Source organism: Vicugna pacos, chromosome 19 (genome assembly GCF_048564905.1).
Source record: "Vicugna pacos chromosome 19, VicPac4, whole genome shotgun sequence".
In the NCBI taxonomy this organism is placed as follows: Eukaryota; Metazoa; Chordata; class Mammalia; order Artiodactyla; family Camelidae; genus Vicugna; species Vicugna pacos.
Window position 1 is genome coordinate 33,525,702 of NC_133005.1, and position 20,668 is coordinate 33,546,369.

The 20,668-nt window shown below is 36.3% G+C and overlaps 1 protein-coding gene across 1 annotated transcript in view; it reads left to right on the forward strand.

Annotated features, from left to right (window-relative positions):
- Positions 1-20,668, forward strand: part of STK4 (serine/threonine kinase 4) — a 76,230-nt gene that overhangs the window by 30,814 nt on the left and 24,748 nt on the right. Inside the window, exon 10 of the mRNA XM_006202502.4 lies at positions 14,953-15,110. Within this exon, the coding sequence (XP_006202564.1) occupies positions 14,953-15,110 (158 nt within the window). The remainder of the gene's footprint in view (positions 1-14,952; positions 15,111-20,668) is intronic.

A 20,668-nucleotide genomic window follows, 5' to 3' on the forward strand; every position in this document is an offset into this window, starting at 1 on the left:
TGGGTTCCTTTCTTGCTTTTGCCAACTGCAGACTTTTCCTGTCCTGGTTTTGAGCACTACAATGATTTTGGTTAGTTTTGTTTTTTAAGCCTGGGTTATCTATATTGTTGGGAGTGAGAGGGGAGACCTCTAGTGCTTCAGCGCATTTGATCATCTTGACGTGTCTACAGCGATGATATTTCTAAACTTTATAAGGGAACAGTTTCCGAGAGGTTGTCGGAATCTGTTTGTGATCATGTGCCTAGTAAACACTGGATCTGGGAATTGAAAGAACTCAAAATCTATGCTCTTTTCATTCTACTGAACTTCTGATTTGTTTTGGAAGCCTACCCTTGCATTCATGGGCATTAGATCCATAATACAAAACTCATCAAAATTCACAGTAAGACAGGTGCTGGCTTCTGAGGAGATTCCAGAGATACTTTTTTTGAAACAATTTTCTTATATATAAGTTATGTATTATACTCAGGAGGTTAGACATTATAACTGTTAATAATAACCATTAATCACTAGGCACTTACTACATACCAGGCAGAGTGCTTAATCCTTTATAAGCATTTCAAATATTTTAATCATTACAACCACGCTGTGTGGTTTTTCACAGCCACTCCCTATTTTATAGCAGCAGAAACTGGATTGCAAAGAGATTAAGTAACTTGCTCATGATTACATGGTAATAGAAGAGCCAAGACCTAAAGCCAGATTCATGTGATTTCAAAGCTCATGCTCTTAATTATTACAATATCCTGCTCCCCAGCAGAGCCCCTTTATTAAGTTGTTGGGGGAAAGGACTAAGGTTCATGTTAAAGGGCATCTGTTGGCAAGTCTCAGCCTGCGGTCATCTACCTCTCTTTACAAGTTGTTTCAATAACTGGCACCTCTACCTGTTGCCCCAGGATTTCCAGGGGCAATGGGCACAAGGTTTCCAGAGGAGACCTGCCTCTGATGATAGGCTGATGATTTTGTTACATCTGACATAGTATGTTTTGGTTGCATGTACGTGAGTCTACCCTAAAGAGTCAGAGTGCAGCTGGAGGGGAGGGGGTTAGAGTTGCGTGAGATTCGACTGCTTTATAAGAGACCCCAGGAACATCTGTAACAACCAGAGGTAAACTGCGGCCCACACTACTTTGAAAACCCACGTCTGGATAAAATATCAGTCTGGAAATTTTGGAAGTCGTCTTTTATTTGTCTATGTCAGTGGTGTTTTTGGGGTAACGGCTTTAAAAGAACTCTGTCTCCATGATTTGAAGGGCACGGAAGTGACTTGGGAAGTTCTGTCAGCTCTAGGATCCTTGTACTTTTTCTGGGCCAGCAGAGGGCGCTCTGTAATAGGTGATGAGTTAAAATGCTGTTCCTATTTGTATCCACAAATACCCTTTCTATGTATGGTAGGCTTCATTCTAGATCAAAACTATTATTTATTTATTTTAACATCTATTTTAAGTAACCACAGCAACACTAGGGCAATGTCTCTATTTTATTTAGGTAGGAGATTGGATACCTCATACTTGGCAAAGTTCAAATAAGACTGAAGTCAGTCAAGACATCTCAAAATAGTTTAAACTTTTCCTCCCACTTTCCGGATTTCTCAGTAGACCTTAACCAGAACTGATGTTTTTTCTTTGTGTGGCAAGGTACCATGCATATAGTTTTGAAACTATCATCACCTAAAATGGCCCTAACAAAGTAACTGAATACATGTTAAAAATAAAACTTATAATTCTTGTGCAGAACTGACTTAAGGAAAGTTATTTTCTGTATCAAAATAAACTAATGATGACAATTTATAGCTTTTGTGGCATAGCCTCGTTAGTTTTCACCTAATTTATTTCCACGTTGACTACACAAAAGTCTAATGCTTTTGGGGGGAATTGCCTTTGCTTTTTTTGTTGTTGTTGTTACTCATTTGCAGTGGTTCTTTATGTGTTGGATACTTATTTTTTGTCAGTTATGTGCATTGTAAATCTGTTCTCCTAGCTTGTGACTTGAGCTTTTAGTTTTGCAGGGTCTTTTCTTAGAAAGCAACTTTCATTTTCATGAAGCCACATTTGCCTCAATTTTCTTACACCTTGCGCTTTTTGTGTCTTTAATAAATTCTTAATAATATTGCAATAATTTTGTATGACGATAGATTGTTACTAGATTTATCGTGGTGATCATTTCATAATGTATGCAAATGTCAAATCATTATGTAATACACCTACAACTAAGACAACATTGTATGTCAACTATATTTCAATTAAAAACAAAATTCTGTGCTATCCAGATGACTTAACAACAGTCTTCTATTTTTTTTTTTCTAAAAGTTGTAAAGATTTGCTGTTCATGTTTAGGATTTCCTTAATATATCAGGGATTTGTTTTTTATTTACAATGTGAGCTACAGTCGTCTAATTTTATTTTTTCCATCTGAAAGACTTGCTTTGTTCCTCCATTCAGGCCTGTAGTCCTGTTACCTTCTCAGGCCTTCCTTGACCATTTATCAAAAATAAATTGTCCTTCCCCTTCTTATTTTTCTTTCAACACAGATTACTACTTGAAATGTATATATCATTATTCTTCCATGTAAATTTTAGCATCAGTGTATCACATTTTGAAAAATACCACTGGAATTCTGACTGAATTGCATTGATTAATTAGGCAGAATTGCCATATTTATGATGTTAATTTTTTCTATTTATGAACATAGTTTATCTTTCCATCTGTTTGGCTTATATGTTCTATTCTTAGATAACTTTATAGTTTTACCCACAAAGATGTTTTAGATCTTTTTGTTAAATTAATTTCTATGGAATGTTTTATTTGTTCTAATAGGTTTTCTAGAGATTTTTAAAAAATGAAAACAGTCGAATTGTGAATTACAACCTTGGTTTTTCCCTTTTGATCTTTATACTTAAATATTTTACTGTCTTACTAAGACCTCCAATAATAGAGGTGGTAGTGGGTGTTCTTATTTTATTCTTCACCTTAAAGAAAAATTCTTCTAATGTTTTACCATCAAGTCTGATTTTGTAGCAGAATTTGGTGTAGATACCCATTATCAGGTTAAAGAAGCTCTTGTGTGTTTCTACTTTAAGGGATTTCTTTTTTTAATCAAAATTGATGTTAAATTTTATTGTTTGTTTTTTGAGTTGAACACTTAGCTGTTTAGCTTTCTTGCTTACTAACGTATTCAGCTAACATTGTAATTTTGCCTCTAAGTTCTATTTTCACTGCATCCCCTAAGTTTCACACGTGACACATTGTAAACATTTTTTCCCAGCTTGTGGTACTTTGTGATTTTTATATATTTCTTTTGTAACCCATGAATTTTTCAAAAGTATTTTTTAAAAGCCAAATCATATGAATTTTTTTTTTAACTATTAATTTTAAATCTTCAGTTTCAGAGAATTGTGGCTAAAGAACATGGTCTGTGTGATATCAGGTCTTAGTACTTTCTTGAGACACTTGTGGCCTAATGTATCAGTAATTTTTGTGAAGTGTTGTTTGTGTGCCTTAGGAAGAATGTGTGTTTTCTAGTTATTTGGTGCAGGGATCTATTTGTATCCAGTAGGCTTAGATTGCTAATTGTCTTCAAATTTAGTTATTCCCCACTAATTTTTGATGTTTAATCTTTTGGTTTCTGAGGGAGATAGGTTAAAATTCTTATTCTGTGGTTGTGAATTTGTCTATTTTTCTTAATTGTGAGATACGTATTTTTTGAGAGGAGGACTTTTCTATTTTGAGGCTGCATTGTCCAATGTGTGTAGATTAGAATTGTTAACTCCTCCTGGGAATTGTTCCTTTTATATTCGACTTTCCCAACTTCCCTGAGATATGGGTCCATTAGGTATGAGCTTCCTGCCATACAGGATTGAGGAAGTTCAAGTTAAGAGAAAAGTTCAGCATCTTGTTTGAAGTCACACTAGATCCCAAGCCTTTGACTTCTCATCCTTGTTGCTACTGTGGTGCAGGGCTTCTTGTCAGATATTGTGAAAAGCCTGACTTTCTTGTCTTTTGACACCTATTTCTAGGATCTTCAAACCAAGGCTTTTGTGATGTTAGTGTTTTGGGTTATCGAGACTTACAAGTGTAATAATGAACAGACAAGGTTTTATAGCTAGCTAGCTAGATTTATTGAAGGATGATAATGGACGTGTAGTAAAATATTAACATCTCAGGAATCTGGGTGAAGGGTATCTGGATAATCTTTGTAATACTGGAAGTTTTTGTACATCTGATATTACGTCAACATGAAACATTAAATGATTTTTTAATTCATGATTTTCAGTTCTTAGGAATAAGCCTAAAGTGGCTAATCTGGGATAGTTCATAAATTGAAAGAGTTTCACTTAAGAGTCACCTAATAAAATAGTATCTTGAGTTGTCGGTTTTTGCTGATTCAGCCATTATATCTGTCATTGATATTGATAGAAATATGTTCTTCAGAAAATAAAGTATATCACACAAATTTAGGAAAATGTTAATTATTAATATATATCATTCAGAGTAATATATTGGACGCTGAATATCATTAGTAGTGCTGTGAAAATAATGAGTATTTGTACATATTGCCTTTTGTGTATTTCATATTAAATTATATGTGGGGGTTTTGGGTGTGTCTTAATGTGCAGAAAAACAATTTTACCATTTCATTCTCAAACAGGCATCTTTTTTTTAAAGGAAGAGAATTTCTCCTGTTTTACTTGATCATTATCAAATAGGATGTTAATATTTAGGAGCTAAAATGAGAACTTCTATGCTGGAAGTATCCAAGCTTTCAAACACATATTAGAATACTTTGTCAAATAAAATATATTATTATACTTTAATAATAAAGTATCTTTGAAAAAAAAGAATTCTTTTCAGAGGCAGAGATAACTAAAAAATCTTGAATCAACTGAGATAGCCTGATTTGCACAAATTTGTAGTTTAGCAGTTAAATGCTTTTGACTCAAATGAAGAAATGACAGGCCAAAAGTGGCCACTTAAAATAATGTGTACCTCATCTACTAAAGATTTAACACACGATAGTTCTCCCTCCCAAGACCCATTGGCTATGATACCGTGGTTTTCTTGTCCTCATTCCCAAGAGATGCGTAGCAACCAGTTCCCCATCCCTGTCTTGAGGCTTATTAGGCCAATGGGAAGCAGAACGTGGACCACTGCATTGAAAGATTGTTTCCACAGACTCAAGCCTTTCAAATTAGACTCAGTGAACTAAAGGGAGTGAGTGGATGATTTCCATTTAAAACTTAAATTTCTAATTGTATTCTAATACTCTCTTTGAAATAGAATTTTAAAGCATCACAGCATAATTAAGTTAGAGCAACTCAGAACCAGATTTTGGGGAAACTACTGTGACTGTATTATGTAGTAAAAACTTTATGTGTTTAAAGTTTCCCAGAAAGTCTTGTGTCTCATGAAGGCACCTATTGTTGCTGTCAGTTTCCTCGTGTTAAAACCAAAGTCCAGGTTCTTGTTGAAATGATTTTATCTCAGCACCATCCGTCAGATGCTAATTTTGGAGCTGCGTAAGATGGAAATTTTTGACTCACAGCCTGTTTTCTTTCCACCTGCAGTTGTTTGAAGGGGATTGTCATTACATCGCCTCCCTTGTGTGTTCTCTGTCTCGTTCTCTCTGACTCAGGTTATAACATTTGCAAGGACAGTAAATAGGACATAAAGTACTGCAGGTATTTTAACACTTCTTTTGCTGCAGTAACCTTGCTGTCTGATTTCAGATCCCCTCAGGATGTTTAAAACGGTCATTGGAGAATATTAAGTGTCTGTGTATCTTTGCCACTCACAGCATCACATGAGAGATTCAGATGGCATTAGTGTGCTTTACATACCAAAGCTAAAACTTAAAACATTTAGTTTTGTTAGAAACATATCTCTCAATAAAGGTAAGAGAAAGACAAAGGAGTAGTGGAAAAAACATTAATTTTTAGAATCAGTCTTTGAAACTTGGCTCACATCTTATAAACTTTGTCAGCTTCAGCAAAGTACTTCCTTTTTTTTGAACCTCAGTTTTCTAGTCTGAAAAAAATGGGGCTTAAAAGTTCCTATTTTGAAGAGTTGTTAAGTTAATATACGTAAAATGCTTAGCACATAAATGCTTTAAAATGGTAAGTAGTATAGTAATTATATGGATCTTTTAATGTATGAGAGAGGTTTTTTCATTGGACCTAAAAATTCCTTCAACCAGAGCTACTTTTCTGCCTCCTAATTCCTTTTCTTTTGCTAGTAATGTTTTTTGTGTTTTTTTAGTTTTTACTCTTGATGTTAATGGTGTTTTATAAGTGTCACTTCTGTGTCTGAACACTGGCATGAAAATGGTTGCTCTAAAGAAAGATCGCTTGTCAGTTTCAGTAATGTCTATAAAATGGGCTGAGGAGAGAGAGAGATTGATTTGAATTCCTTGGCAACAAGATGGCAGATGTTTTGAGAATCTGTTAAATAGCTCAAAATACAAGATAATAGATTTTAAAGAAGACTTTGGATTCACGTGAGCCTTCCTTTGTGGAGTTTCAAGCTGTTATCTTAATACCGTGAAATTTATTACTGACTGGGTTTTTTTTTTTCCATCCCTGAAAGATAATCACTGTGGTTCACTGTGCATTTATCAAAAGTCCCTTCTCGGGTGAGATTTATGATAGAAGAGCAGAGATCTTGGTTCTTAGACTTTTCTGACAGTTGCACAAATAATTCAAGGTCATCCTGCCAGAGTGGAGACTAAATCTTAATTGTGCAGTTGTTCTAATTATGTCCAGATGTTGGGCTGACTTTTATCTTTGGAAACCAGTTAACATTCTTGATTCTCTTGGGATGAGCCAAAAAGCACAGACACATGGTGCCTGAAAATTCATTTAAAACACCCTGCCAGACCACATATTAGGATATGAAAGTATTGGATCTCAGTGTAGCTTGACTTAAGGGCTCAAAGCCTGTATTTCGGGCAAGATAAGGTGCTGCTCCGTTCTAGTTAAACTGGTAAAATGAGACCTGAGAATAGCCACGGGGGAAATATATTTTCCAAAAGAGGGCGGTAACGTGGTTGTCATGAAGAACAAACGAAAGAGTCCAAAAGATATATTTTGGCTCTTATGCCTCAGAGGGAGATAAATCAGCTTTGATCAGTTAGGGGTATCTACTTCTCTCGAGCTCTGAGCTGTTCTGACCTGCTTACTCTTATTCAACAAGAAAATAGAGATGCATTTTGATTCATTTAGATGGGTTTTTTAAAACATTTTTTATTGAGTTATAGTAATTTTACAATGTTGTGTCAAATTCCAGTGTAGAGCACAATTTTTCAGTTGTACGTGAACATACATATATTCATTGTCACATTTTTTTCACTGTGAGCTATCACAAGATCTTGTATATGTTTCCCCATGCTATACAGTATAATCTGGTTTATCTATTCTGCATATGCCTGTCAGTATCTACAAATTTTTTTTTACATTTTTTATTGATTCATAATCATTTTACAGTGTTGTGTCAAATTCCAGTGTTCAGCACAATTTTTCAGTCATTCATGGACATATACACACTCATTGTCACATTTAGTATCTACAAATTTTGAAATCCCAGTCTGTCCCTTCCCACCCCCCGCCCCCTTAGATGGGTCTTTAAAGAAAAAGTAGATGACTTTCTCAAGTGTTTATGCTCTAAAAAAATATCAACTTGGAACCAGTGTTTGTTGAAAATAAGTATGTAATACCTACCAAGAAGTGTTTATTCATCAATCACTATGTGTCATTACCATGTAGTATATATACAAAAACCAAATGGTATGTTTACTGCCAACCAGGAATTTACAGGTTAAGAGGGGAAGGTGACATTTGTCATTATCATTACCTAATATTTATGGGGTGCCTACTTTCTAATTCTTTATGTGTCTGGAACATCACCCCAGGGGCTCCAGATAGTGGCATTTGATGTTGACATAAATTAGTTGAGGAGATAGGACCTCTACATATGAAGATAGTAATATAACATTAGGCCAAATGCTGAGTAAGTGATTCAGAAACGTGTTAAAGGATTTGTGAGAACTTAAATATACAGAAAGGCTGGGGGAGGATGGCTGTTCCAGGCAGGTACAGAGTCAGAAAGGAGGAGACATGTACCGAACATTCAGTTTGGCTGAAGTGGGCGTTGCCCAGATATTGGAGGGCCTTGAATGCCATAGTAAGAACTTTGAACTTGATTTTGTTGGTAATAGGGTAGTATAAAGACATTTTGATCAGAAAAGTGACATAACAAAGTTTTTTAGAAGAGTCAGTTAGATGATATAAAGGTTGAAAAGACCAGAAAAGATGAGACCAACTAGGAAATTATTGTAACAACGAAGGTGTGGATCATTCTCACCTGTGAACTTTTTGTCTCTCTTTGAATGTGCTGCCTCTGTTACTTTAATTAGTAATCCTTTGAAATTCAGATTTAGATCTCTTTGAATAGATACAGGGTAGCACCCTAGACTTAAAGAACCAGAGCATCATTGCCCAGAAGTCAAGTTAATTTACATAGAGGCAGTTACCAAAACAGGTTACTGGAAGAGTTACTCTAATTGGACTTCAGGGAATCTTGTAACTTATGATTCCAGCAATTCTTAGTGATTTCAAAGAACATCCAAAGGAATATTTATGGCCACACAAAGAAACTTGGATAATAACTTGCATAATTAAATGAGCTAATACATGTAAAGAGCACTTAGGTGCCCAGTCACAAAACCAAAACCAAAACCCACACATACATAATAAATGTTAGATTAAAAAAATCATCATCTGCCACTTGGGAGGTGCCAATAAATGCAAGTCCTCTTCCTTCCTGCTTTATTTACACGGTGTTTGTGAAGTTTAGATGGGAACGTCCTGTGGAATCATCTAGTAAAAAGCCTGAAACTTAGAAAGTACTCAATAAATGTTAGTTGAATTTGAACCTGAGTTCCAAAAGAATGGAGCTCTTTTTGTAGATATAGATTGATGTGTGTGTGTGTGTGTGTGTGAGGGAGAGTGAGAGAGATAGACAGACACTGTATCAGTTAGTTTTTGCTGTGTAACAAACCACCGAAACCTTCGCGGTCTGCTGGGGCTAGCTGACTGTTAAAGTCCTCAGCTAAGACAGCCTCATCAAGGCTACTCTCCACGCAGCATTTCACCATCCAGCAGTCTCAATGGGTTTATTTACATGGTAGTTGGATGTGCAAGAACTTTTTGAGCCCCTGCTTGCAATCCATTTGCTATTGCAATGGCCAAAGCAAATCACCTGGCCAGACCTAGAGTCACTGTGTGAGGGCACTACGAAAGGGCGAGGATCCTGAGGCTACTGGAAGGGAATCGTGGAGGCCATTTTTGCAAGCATCCTGTCTTAGATGCCAATTAATGATAGTGATGCAGATCTGTTTACTGAGAATTATTGTCAATCTATAAAGTCAAACTGAGAACAGGTGCTATAATTTAATTACAGTGTTACTAAGAAAATGTTGGTCACAACAGGAGTGCTGTCCCTATACACTTAATACATGAGTGAAGCACCTCCACATATAAAGAAAGAACCATCGTGGTATAGGCAGTTAATTTCTGGAATCACCAAATACAGGGATCAAAAATACACCTATTTTTGAATGCATGTTGTTTCTTGCCAGTTAAGGTGTCTTCCCCCTACCAGTTGATCCATTCATTCCTTCAGCTTTAGTTACACAAAACATTTTTGTAACCTGCATCTCTAGATGATATTTTTATTACCATTTGGGCTAAGGAGAATTTAGTCACCTCTTCCATCTATTTAAAAAAAGCCCCCAACACACCACTAACAACAACAAAAAGAAACTCAAAGAATCAGAGACAGTCTTGTCACAAGTATTTGTTGAGTCCTAATGATTTTTCAGTTTGGTCTGGTCTTTGGCTTATGCCCATGCAAGTCTAATTTGTGGCGTATTTCAGATTAGAGTCTATCAAGTATCATAATCCCTCTTCTTTTGAATGCTTATCAGTAACTAGGCATAAAGATGTTTTCATAAGCTACTGTCAAGTGACGGAATCATAGAATTTTCACAGCTGTGATGGGACACTAGAAATAATGTGGTCCATGGCCTCTTTTTGTAGACTGGAACCTGTGATTTTCCCACAATCATATAGTGAGGACCAGAATCTGGACCTCTGAAACCCCAAGACAGGGATTTTTGTAGCCTATTGTGCTGTCTTCAAAATAACTTTAGCTATTTTGTAATCTGGTACATGTAACCATTTAACTCATTTCACTGTAGTTAAATCTCATATATGTGGGTCCATTTTATTCCTAGCTTATACTTGAATGTTGATTCGATCAAAACTACTCTTATTACAAAAGTCACTATAGATTTTGGAACTTTGATTTCTAATAAATATTCCCTGATACTGATATCGAAATGAAAGTAAAGATATTTTAGATAGAGTTTCTTATTTCTGACCCTTAGTTGTTGAAAGGGACAAAGAATATTAGGTGTTTTAACTCCAGAAATATTAGAGATCTTTGAGTTGCCAAGGGCTGTCATCATCAAATAGAGAAGAATTAAATATGTAGCAAGTGTTCTCATTTTCTCATCTAAACCAGGATAGAAATTAGATGAATGATTATACTCTAGCTTAAGAGATATTTCTTTGATCTTTATGACATAGTTTAGAATTAGACTGTAGAAATGTCATCTTTAGTGTTTCATACCCCTGGTTTAAGGGCTTGAATTTCTAAAATCCATCTGTATTGCAACTGAAAGGAGTTACTGAAGCATCGCAGAAGTATATTGTACCAATTATACAATTTTTATTGTTAGATATGATTTGAAAAAATTTTATCTATGGTTTTTGTAACAATTCCACAGAAGAACATATTTTAAATTACCTATTATTTCTTATTTCTCTTGCTGCATAATAAGTTACCATTTTTAAAAACTGAAGTATAATCATTTTACAATGTGTCAATTTCTGGTGTATAGCATTATAGTTTAATCATATATATACATATATATATTTATTTTCATATTCTTTTTCATTATAGGTTACTACAAGATATTGAATATAGTTCCTTGTGCCATATAGTATAAACTTGTTTATCTATTTTATATGTAGTAGTTAGTATCTGCAAATCTTGAACTCCCAGTTTATCCCTTCCCACCCTCTTCCCTCCCCATAACCAGAAGTTTGTTTTCTATGTCTGTGAGTCTGTTTCTGTTTTGTAAGTTACCATTTTTTGTTGATGTTACCATTTTTATTAACGAACTCATTTCAGTTGTTTCTCTGTGCGTATGTAAGATGGCTGTATAAACAGACATGAAATGACAGAAGTAATAAGGAGAGGTTGGTGCATGGTACATGCAACTCACCCTCAAAAATTGGGTGTATTTTCTAAGAAAGGAAATATTCTGTTTTGTGTGTATTTCCTGAGAAAGAGGGTACAGTTGTGCCTTGGAAAGGCGGGAGCTTGTTTCCAGGCCCCACCCCCACCATGGGTACCAAAATCTGCAGATGCTCAAGTCCCTTATATAAGATGGCATAGTATTTGCATATAACCTTTGCACATACTCCCATATACTTTAAATCATCTCCAGATTACTTATAATACCTAATACAATGTAAATTTTATGCAAATAGTTGTAAATATAATGCAAATAATATGTAAATAGCTGCTGGCTTGCAGCAAATTCGGTTTGCTTTTTGGAACTTTCTGGACTTTTTTTTTTTTTTGATTCCTGGTTGGTTGAATCCATGGCTGCTGAACTTCCGGATACAGAGTCAGCTGTAGTCTCTTTAGTTACCACAATACAGTTGTCAAGTGGTGATTTTTCGAAATAAGGGCTTTTCCCTTCTCCCCTCACCCCTTTCACTTTTAGATTATTACTCTGAGCTCATGGATTCTTTTTATTCAGTGTTTTTTTTCTTTTTTTGGTGCTCAAAGCATCCCAGAATTTACCAATGGGAATCCCTCAAGGTGGTTTCTGTGTCCTACTGATATGTCCTTATCGGTCTTTGAGTGCTTGTTTGTTTTTTTTGGCACAAAAAGATGTTGTGGGCTCACTTTGTATTTTTCCTGCCCTAGACCTGGAATCAGCTATTTCTCTTAAGAAGCCTTAGTTCCTTTTAGTGGGGAATGGTACTTGGAAACCAAGATCTGAGCAGGGTGTGCTCATTGCTAACGGGGTGCTGTTGACTCAAGACCTTTTAATGAAAAAAGCTCAGAAAAAAGTTGATAAATTGTGAGTTCATGTTAATTCTTCTGTTTAAATACAACACACCAGCATTTTTCTGTACCTTCTTCAGTCTCATATTTTGATATTTAACTATTGCCAGATCCCCTTCATAAGGCTTGTACTACTTTGCACTCCAATTCAGCAATGTGTGAGGGTGCCGGTGTCCCCACAGCCTTACCAGCAGATAGGGTATTGTCAAGCTTTTGAATGTGTCCCAAACTAAAGTGTAAGAAAGCGCATCTCTAAGTAGTTTTGAGTTTCTCTTACGAGTGAACCTAAGCATTTTTTTCATATTTAAGGACAAATTGGGTATCTTTGTGTGTGTACCATCTTTTCAAGTCTTTAGTCCATTTGTCTACCTTTTTGGGGAGTCTACTTTTCCTTCATTTTAGGAATTCTTTATATATTTGGGAGCTTATCTCTCTAAGAGATAAAGAACTCTAAAAAAATTTTTTTTTAATTCTCTTAAAACTTTTATAGTATTTGTTGCAAATATTTTCTTCCAATTTGGCTTACAGTGTATGTGTGCTTATTAATTTTTTAGAATTTATGATGTTTTCATCATACAAAGAAAACATCTCTTCCCTTTTATTGCATCTTGGGTTTTATCATGTTATGTTGGAAAGCCTCTTTCCACATCCAGATTTTAAATTAAAGTATTGCATTCACACATGTTTTCTTCTAGGACTTGTGGTTTCCATTTTTACAATTAGAGCTTTTATCCATCTGGAGTTTTCCTGGTTTAAGGTATAAAGTGTGGATACAATTTAATCTTTTTCCAAACAGCTATCCAATTGTTTGGATATCCATTTGGGCTTTCTATTTTTGTTTCTAGGCTTCCTATTCTGTTCAGCTGGTCTGAACCTAGTATATAGTCAGGATATTTTTTATGAAAGTACACTGTGCACTGCGTATGTTAGCCATCCATAGCACGGTTCCAGTTACTTGGCTCAAGGAGGCTCTCTAAAGCCCCCTTTTATGTGTCAGATTATGGATGGGCTCTCTGCCCAGTTGTCTCTGAGCCAGCCTTCTCCATTGGTGGTCCCAGCGGAAGGGACTGATCAAAAGGACTTCACATCCTAACTTGCCGGAAAATCCAAAACACCCCCATTTTCACAAGTTTTATTTTGTTGTAGTTCCTCCAGAGCTGTATGATGAAATAATACCTTAAATTTAATTTAAAAATGAAATAAAATAACCATGAAAAGCACTTAACATCGTACCTAGAACAGACAAAACAGACATTCAGCACCTAATAATTGACTGGTCCTAGTAAATATTGTGTTTAGTCCCAAATAAATGAGGAGGCAACAGTGAAGTAAGCGTCGGCAGTGCCTGGAAGTGGACAGATCTGGGATTGAATGCTGTTGAACTTGGCCATGGTGAGAGTGAGTAAGATGACCAACATCTGAGAGGCAGTCAAGGTGCCGGCTTGGAACTGGACTAGGCAGATGTCAGGAGATAAGACTGCATGGAACAAGACTGCTTGGAGAGAAACGCTTGCTGTTCTTTATCCTCTGGACTCCTCCCTATTCACTTCTTAAGACTCAGAACGCTAGTCTTTTTTTCTGGTTACTAGGGGAAAGATCATGCAATATAAATGCATGATCATGGAAAGTACTGGGGGAAAAAAAACCTTCTGTACTTCCCAGTATGAGTACTAATCACAAGTACAAAGCAACTTTACCACATGAAATAGTTACGCTAACTAGGGTTTTAAGTCAAGGTAGGTGAAGTTATTCTTTTTGCGATTATAACTAGTTCTAAGTAGTAACTGATCTATTCTGCTCCCATATGGTAACTGCTGTTCCATAGCTACTGATTCTGCTCTGCGGTGGGGCTGCCCTGCTCTGTGACTGCTGATTTCAGTTCTCAGCGATGGTTTGAGACCCAGCCTAAGGTCTTTTCTACTTGTCTTCCCTGACCACCCTGCTTGCAAGAGCTCTCCATCTTCTGGGCACGTGTAGCTCTTACAGTCAGTTTGATCTATTTAATATTTATCCTATACTATCTTCTTTTAAAAAATACTTAAAAGAATTAAAGAAAACACCTATAATCCTACTATCAGAGACAAGTGCTGTTAACATTTTGGTATTATTTTTTTCTAGTCTTTTTTTTTTCTCCTATATATATATGATTTTACAGAGTTGAGATCTTATGTATATATATGTATCCTGTTTTTTTCTTCTTAACTTTATCATAAACCATTTGTAAATAGTATTTTAAAAGTTTCATCATATTTCATGAAGTGGATTGTGATTTACTTATTTTTTATGTACATTTTTCTCAGTCAAATTGTATCATGCGGTTACCAAGGGAAATTACTGTATGTTATCATCCCCTCTTCCCTATTCCAGCGCCTGTAGAACATACAATATATGTAGATGATTAATAAGTATTTGTACTTGCTTCTGTTTTCAGTCTAAAAGAACTCTTTGCTATAGGGGATCCAAAAAGTATTACTTGCACCTGACTCAGAGTCAGTACCTCGCCAAGTCTTTCCATTTAGAAAAAAGGACCCTAGGAATATCTTTGCATGTATTTTAGGGGGGGGGCATGAATCCTCTGAAATTGAGAAGCATTTTGAGTGAGCACTTGTGCATTTTCCTGTAGTTTTCATTAGCATCTTGAAGGGGTCCTTATATGACAAAAAGCCACTGATTCCGTGACGGTAGCCCATCTGGACATAGGCCTTATCTGAACCGAAGAGACTCTGTTTCACCCTTTATTTTTCTGGGTTTTCAGGAAGGGATGAGACCATGCAGCCTGCAAGACCATCTTTCCTTGAATACTTTGAACAAAAAGAGAAGGAAAATCAGATCAACAGCTTTGGCAAGAGTGCGCCTGGCCCCCTGAAGAACTCCTCAGATTGGAAAGTTCCACAGGATGGAGACTATGAGTTTGTAAGTAGTGCTGGAGGCAGGTGGCCACGTCTGCCGGGGAAAGTTATTTGAAATATCACATGTCCAATTTTGTCGTCTCCCTGAAAGTGCAGAGTGCCTGAGCATTTTCTTGTGCAGCTCACGTCTCCTCTGAATGCCCCTGGCGGCAGCTCCGGGGCTGAGGGCCTCAGGAGTTTGAGACATTTTGACTGACATTTGAGCCTTTCCAAGGCCCCCGACTAGTGGCATCTTTTTTGATTTAAAAATTATTTATTCACTTGCCACTTTTCTTTTTGTTGAGTTTGAAATTGTTAATGATAAAAGAAATATTCAGTCATCACATGAAGATGCACCGTCTTTGATAGTCTATCTGGGATTGTGATTTTGTATTTGAGTTACACTGGAGGGCAGTTAATGCTGTTGTAGTGTGTTAGTTGTTTTGCTAACTATTAGCCTAATTTTAGACTCTCTGAGAGGATTATTCTGAATTTTGTCTGAGGATGAATATTAAATTATTCCAAAGTTTCATAGGAAAAACTGGGTGTGTTTTTGCTTTTTCTGCTGTGGAACACTCTCCCTCAACCACAGACACTTGTTAACACTCACAGAGACTTAATGAGTCGAGGCAGTAAAAATTTTGGAAAAAAAAATGAACTAAGGAGTCTGCATTCCTTTTCTGAATATTTTTAGAGAAGAATTTTCTCCTTAGGAATATTTAATTTTTACATTCATAAATTTTGTCATAATTCTGTTGTTTATAAGAACTTAGTTTGGGCATTATATTTGGATTTTGGGAGGGCTTCCTAGTCCTGGCTTTCTTCTGGTCCTACTGATGGGCCTAGAGGAAGTGATGTCATTCTTCTATAACATAATTTATGCTTTTGTAGAGGGGCAGGAGTGTCATCATTTATACAACTAATGATAGATATCTTCTGGGGACCAGAATAACTCACCTGAGGTTATTTAACCGATTAGTCACTGAACCCACGTTAGAACTCAGGTTTTGTGTATTATCTTTTTGCTCATTCACTATTTATTCATTGTCTACTGCTGTTCACCATCATCTCTTACTATCATTTATTTGTTCAGTTAATTATTCATTTTTTGAGTGCCAATATGTGCTTGACACTTTTCTAGGGACAGAGTAGTGAACAGAACAGCCAAAAACCCATTCCTCATGGAGGTTTCATTTTAGATGAAGGAAAATAGGAAGTAAAAATATTCAGTGTGTCAGATAGTGGTGAGTGTTGTAGAAAATATAAAGCAGTTAGCATGCACGAGATCCTGGGTTCAATCCCTAGTACCTCCCCTAAAAATAAATAAACCTTAATCACCTCCCCCCTCAAAAAGAAAATATAAAGCAGGAAAGCCAGATTGAAAGGGGAGAGGAGGGGGAAGGAGAGAGAGCAGGTGCCTACGTGTGTGTGTGTGTGGTGTGTGTATGTAAAGGTGTAGCAATCTTAAATAATGAATTAAGAAAGATCTCATTGGTAAGTGAGTGAAGTATGAATATGCAGAGGAAGAGCTTTTCAGGCAGCTGGAATAGCAAAGGTATAGGTCCTGAGGCAGCGACTTGCTTGCTGTGTTTGCAGAACTGTGAAAAGAATAGTATGTCCGGAACGGCATGGGGGAAGCAGGTAGCAGTGAGATAAGAGATGTAATGGGGAGTGAGATAAAGTAGGGCTTTTTGTGTAATAATAAGAATGTTAGCTTTTACTCTGAGTGAAATGGAAAGCTATTGGCAAGGTGTGACTTGATCCGACTTATATTTTAAAAGTATCATTTTTGTTGCTATATTAATACACTATAGGGCTAGATTTTCTGAACACAGATGTAGTGTTGTTATCTACTGTAGAAAGGAGTTCAAATAAGGGGCACGTCTGCTGCTGTTCCTCCCTTCTAGGTCTTTGGCATTCATAGTTTACGCTGAGTCAGAATTCAGCTTCAGAATCCTTCTTAACACAGTGTTCCAGGCTGCCACTGTTAATTAGAGTAGATTCATGAGATTTGAATCATCATGTTTGCTGTTCCATGTTGCCTCTGTAGTTGTCTTGAACATATTTGAAAGGACTGATTTTCTCAGTTTAATGAATCTTTAGGTAAAGATGAAACAACTTCTGGATACCAGATCACATCACCATTGTGACAGAATGCTTAAGAATCCTCAAATTTGTATTACGTGGTCTAGTTAGTGATCCTGAAAGTCCAATCACTTTAAGCTGATCATTAATTTTGGATCAGTAGTTCCAGTGTTTGATGAATTCACTTCTCTCTTCCATAGTTTTCCTGTATGAAGATCATTGGCAGAGAACTTATTTTGATGGGTAAGCTACTTATGCACAGAGGCTTTAGTAGGCCTTTAGAGAGAGTGCTTTTTATTTTGGAAGTAGATGACTGCTGGAGAGAGTGGGCCCATGAGCACAGTGAGGAGGTTAGCACGTTACCCAAGCTGTATTATTCCTGGTCCATGCAGCAGAAGAGTCCTGAGACTCACCAGAGGTTATAAACTGGCATCATCCAGCCCATAGACCTCTTTGTGTGTCCTATAGAGTGTTTAACAATTTTAAATTCTAAATCACGAAAAAGAACACAACAAGTGTGGGCGAGGATGTAGAGAAAAGGGAACACTAATGTGCTGTTGGTGGGAATGTAAATTGGTGCAGCCACTGTGCAAAAACAGCATGGATGTTTCTCAAAAACTAAAAATAGAACCATATGACCCAGCAATCCCACTCCTGGGTATGGATCCAAAAAACCTCCAAAAACACTAATTTGAAAAGATACATACACCCCAGTGTTCATGGCAGCATTATTTACAGTGCCAAGATATAGAAGCAACCTAAGCGTCATCAGCAGGTGACTGGATAAAGAAGATATGGTGTATATCCATATGGGTATATGGAATACTACTTAGCCATTAAAAAGAATGAAATTTTGCCATTTGCAGCAATATGAATGAACTTGGAGAGTATTATGCTAAGTGAAATAAGTTGGATAGAGAAAGACAAATACTGTATGACATCACTTATATGTGGAATCTAAAAATATAGAACTAACTAGTGAATATAACAGAAAAGAAGCAGACTCAAAGATACAGAGAACAAACTGTTGTTTACCAGCAGGGAGAGGAAGGGGAAGGGGCAGTATAGGAGTAGGAGATTAAAAAGTACAAACCATTATATAAAAATATAAAATAAGCTGCAATGATATATTGTACAACATGGGGAGTATCACCAATATTTTATAATAACTGTAAGTATTGTATAACCTTTAAAAATTGTGAATCACTGTATTGTGCACCGGTAACATATAATATTGTATATCAACTATAACCCAGTGAAAAAAAACTGGGAAAAAAATACTGACATTTAAATACTGAGAGCTTTTACATAAAATGTTGGAACTCTGGCTTATTTTGAAAACTTGGAAGATCTGGCCATAAAAGACCTACATTTTTGATTGTTGGTTTTCTGGAACTGAGGAGCAGCTGCCCTCTTTGGATCTAACCTACTTCGTTCACTTGTAATAACTATCTGACCTGTTTGGCATTTAGGGCATTTGATATTGGGACTCTTGCTCTAAATTACTTAGATTTTTATATGTCCACATTGTGCCTGAGCCAACTCATCCTGACATATAAATTTTATTCTATTTTTACCTTCAAAATTTTAAGAGAATTCACTTTTAAATTCATGTTTGTATTTATAAAATTTATAAAATTGAATTGCCTTATTTGCCAAGTTGAAAAAAACAACGAAGATTTCCTTTGATGTTTGATATATAGTGATTAAAGAGTAAATAAAAGGTGCTTGAAAGTGCAGTATTCTCTAAAATTAGTATTTCATACTCTATAAGCAGATTGCATTTTTGGAAATGAATGTTGCCTTTATAAGAATTCAAACCCTCCCATTTTGCCATCTTAAATTCACAGAAAGCTGTAAAGTTAAGCCTAATTTGGCTCTTGGATCTTCCAAAAACACACTGCAGTGTTTTAGTGTAAGAAGGCTGGAGTGCCAAGAGGGTGAACAGGACAGACAAGTCCCAGGCTCTCTTGGAGTTGACAGTGAAACAGACATTAAGTCAGGTAATATACCAGTTCAGGTAATCATGGCTATTTTTTTAAAAAGCACAGTTAGAGATAGTGTGAGAGAAGGCCTTGCAGAGAGACAGGTCATTGAACAAGACCTGAATGAAGCGGGGAAGCAACCCACGGGAAAGTGCAAAGAACAAGTACAAAGACTCTGAAGCAGGCCTCGGTAGGTGTCTGTGAGGAGCAGGGTGACACACACGATAGTGGTCCATTGTTAACACATCAGTAACCACAGTACTTGTGAGCACATTCATATCACCTATTAAAAGATGGAGATTCTTTGGATAAAAATAACAGTCAAAATTCAGCTAGATGCTGTTTGTAAGAGATCTAACTAAAATAAAAATATCACTGAAACGCTTAAAACAGAGGAATGGGAAAAGATACACTAGGCAAATACTAGTGTAGAAAGAAAGTAGGTGGAACTATATTAATATCAGATAAGATAGAACCCAAGACAAAGGAATATTACGTGGGGGAGAGAGAGATTTTATTTTGCTCAAAGGTGTGCTTGATCCCAAGGAGGACGTGAGTCATGAACCTATACAAGGAACCTATATGTTTCTCCCAAACTGATAGAAATACAAGGAGCAGTGAGAAAATGGCAGTCATAGTTTATGGCTTACATATTCTTCTCTCAAAATTTGACATTTCAATTAGACAAAAAAAAAAAGAAGACTAACACAATTAACAAGGTTGATAAAACCAAAAATAGGAACACATCAAATATTCATGAAACTTTGAAAACATAACTTGAGCTGGAGAGGGAGGAAAAGGGGAGAGAGGCTGAGAGAGGGAGGTGTGTGTGCCGAGGCATTAATGGCCCGGAAGCCCTAGGTAACTGTTTTTGGAGGGTAGAGGGTGTGGGTGTGTGAGGAAGCGGGGAGGGGGATGCACACATGCTCAGTGTGCCCTTATTTTTTTCTGGAAATATTTAGTACTCTTTAGATTTTTTTCCTGGTGTTTCAGAGAAATAAAAATAGAATCCTAATGCAGCAAAAAGAGCTAAACTGATATAGCTCTGAAGCTGTGTGATAATGGGTCCATCAGGATATAAAACCACCAAACTGTTCATTCAAAATTAATTCGATAAAACTGACAGAACCTGAACATGATTGCTTGTTTGGATTGCGTGGAGAGTTTAACAAGCCATTCAAATGGCTTTTTGTGGTAAAGAAGGATAAATTTTAGCTCTGATTCTTTCCTGGAGGATGACAACAACCTATGTTTATGAGACTTTATCTTAACCATTCTCTCTTGGATCAGGGCTCAAAATATGATTGTTAAATAGAGATTTCTTCCAATTTTTATAAAGGAGCTTTCCTGAATTGTCAGGACATGGTCAATTAGTCATTTTTTATTAGATTGCACTTTTTGCTTTTGGCTGTACACTTAAAAATTAGACACTTGGTGGGAGATGAGATTTATTGCTACCCTATTTATAATTTAAATTCATGATTGATATGGTGGCAAAAATGTTTTATTTACT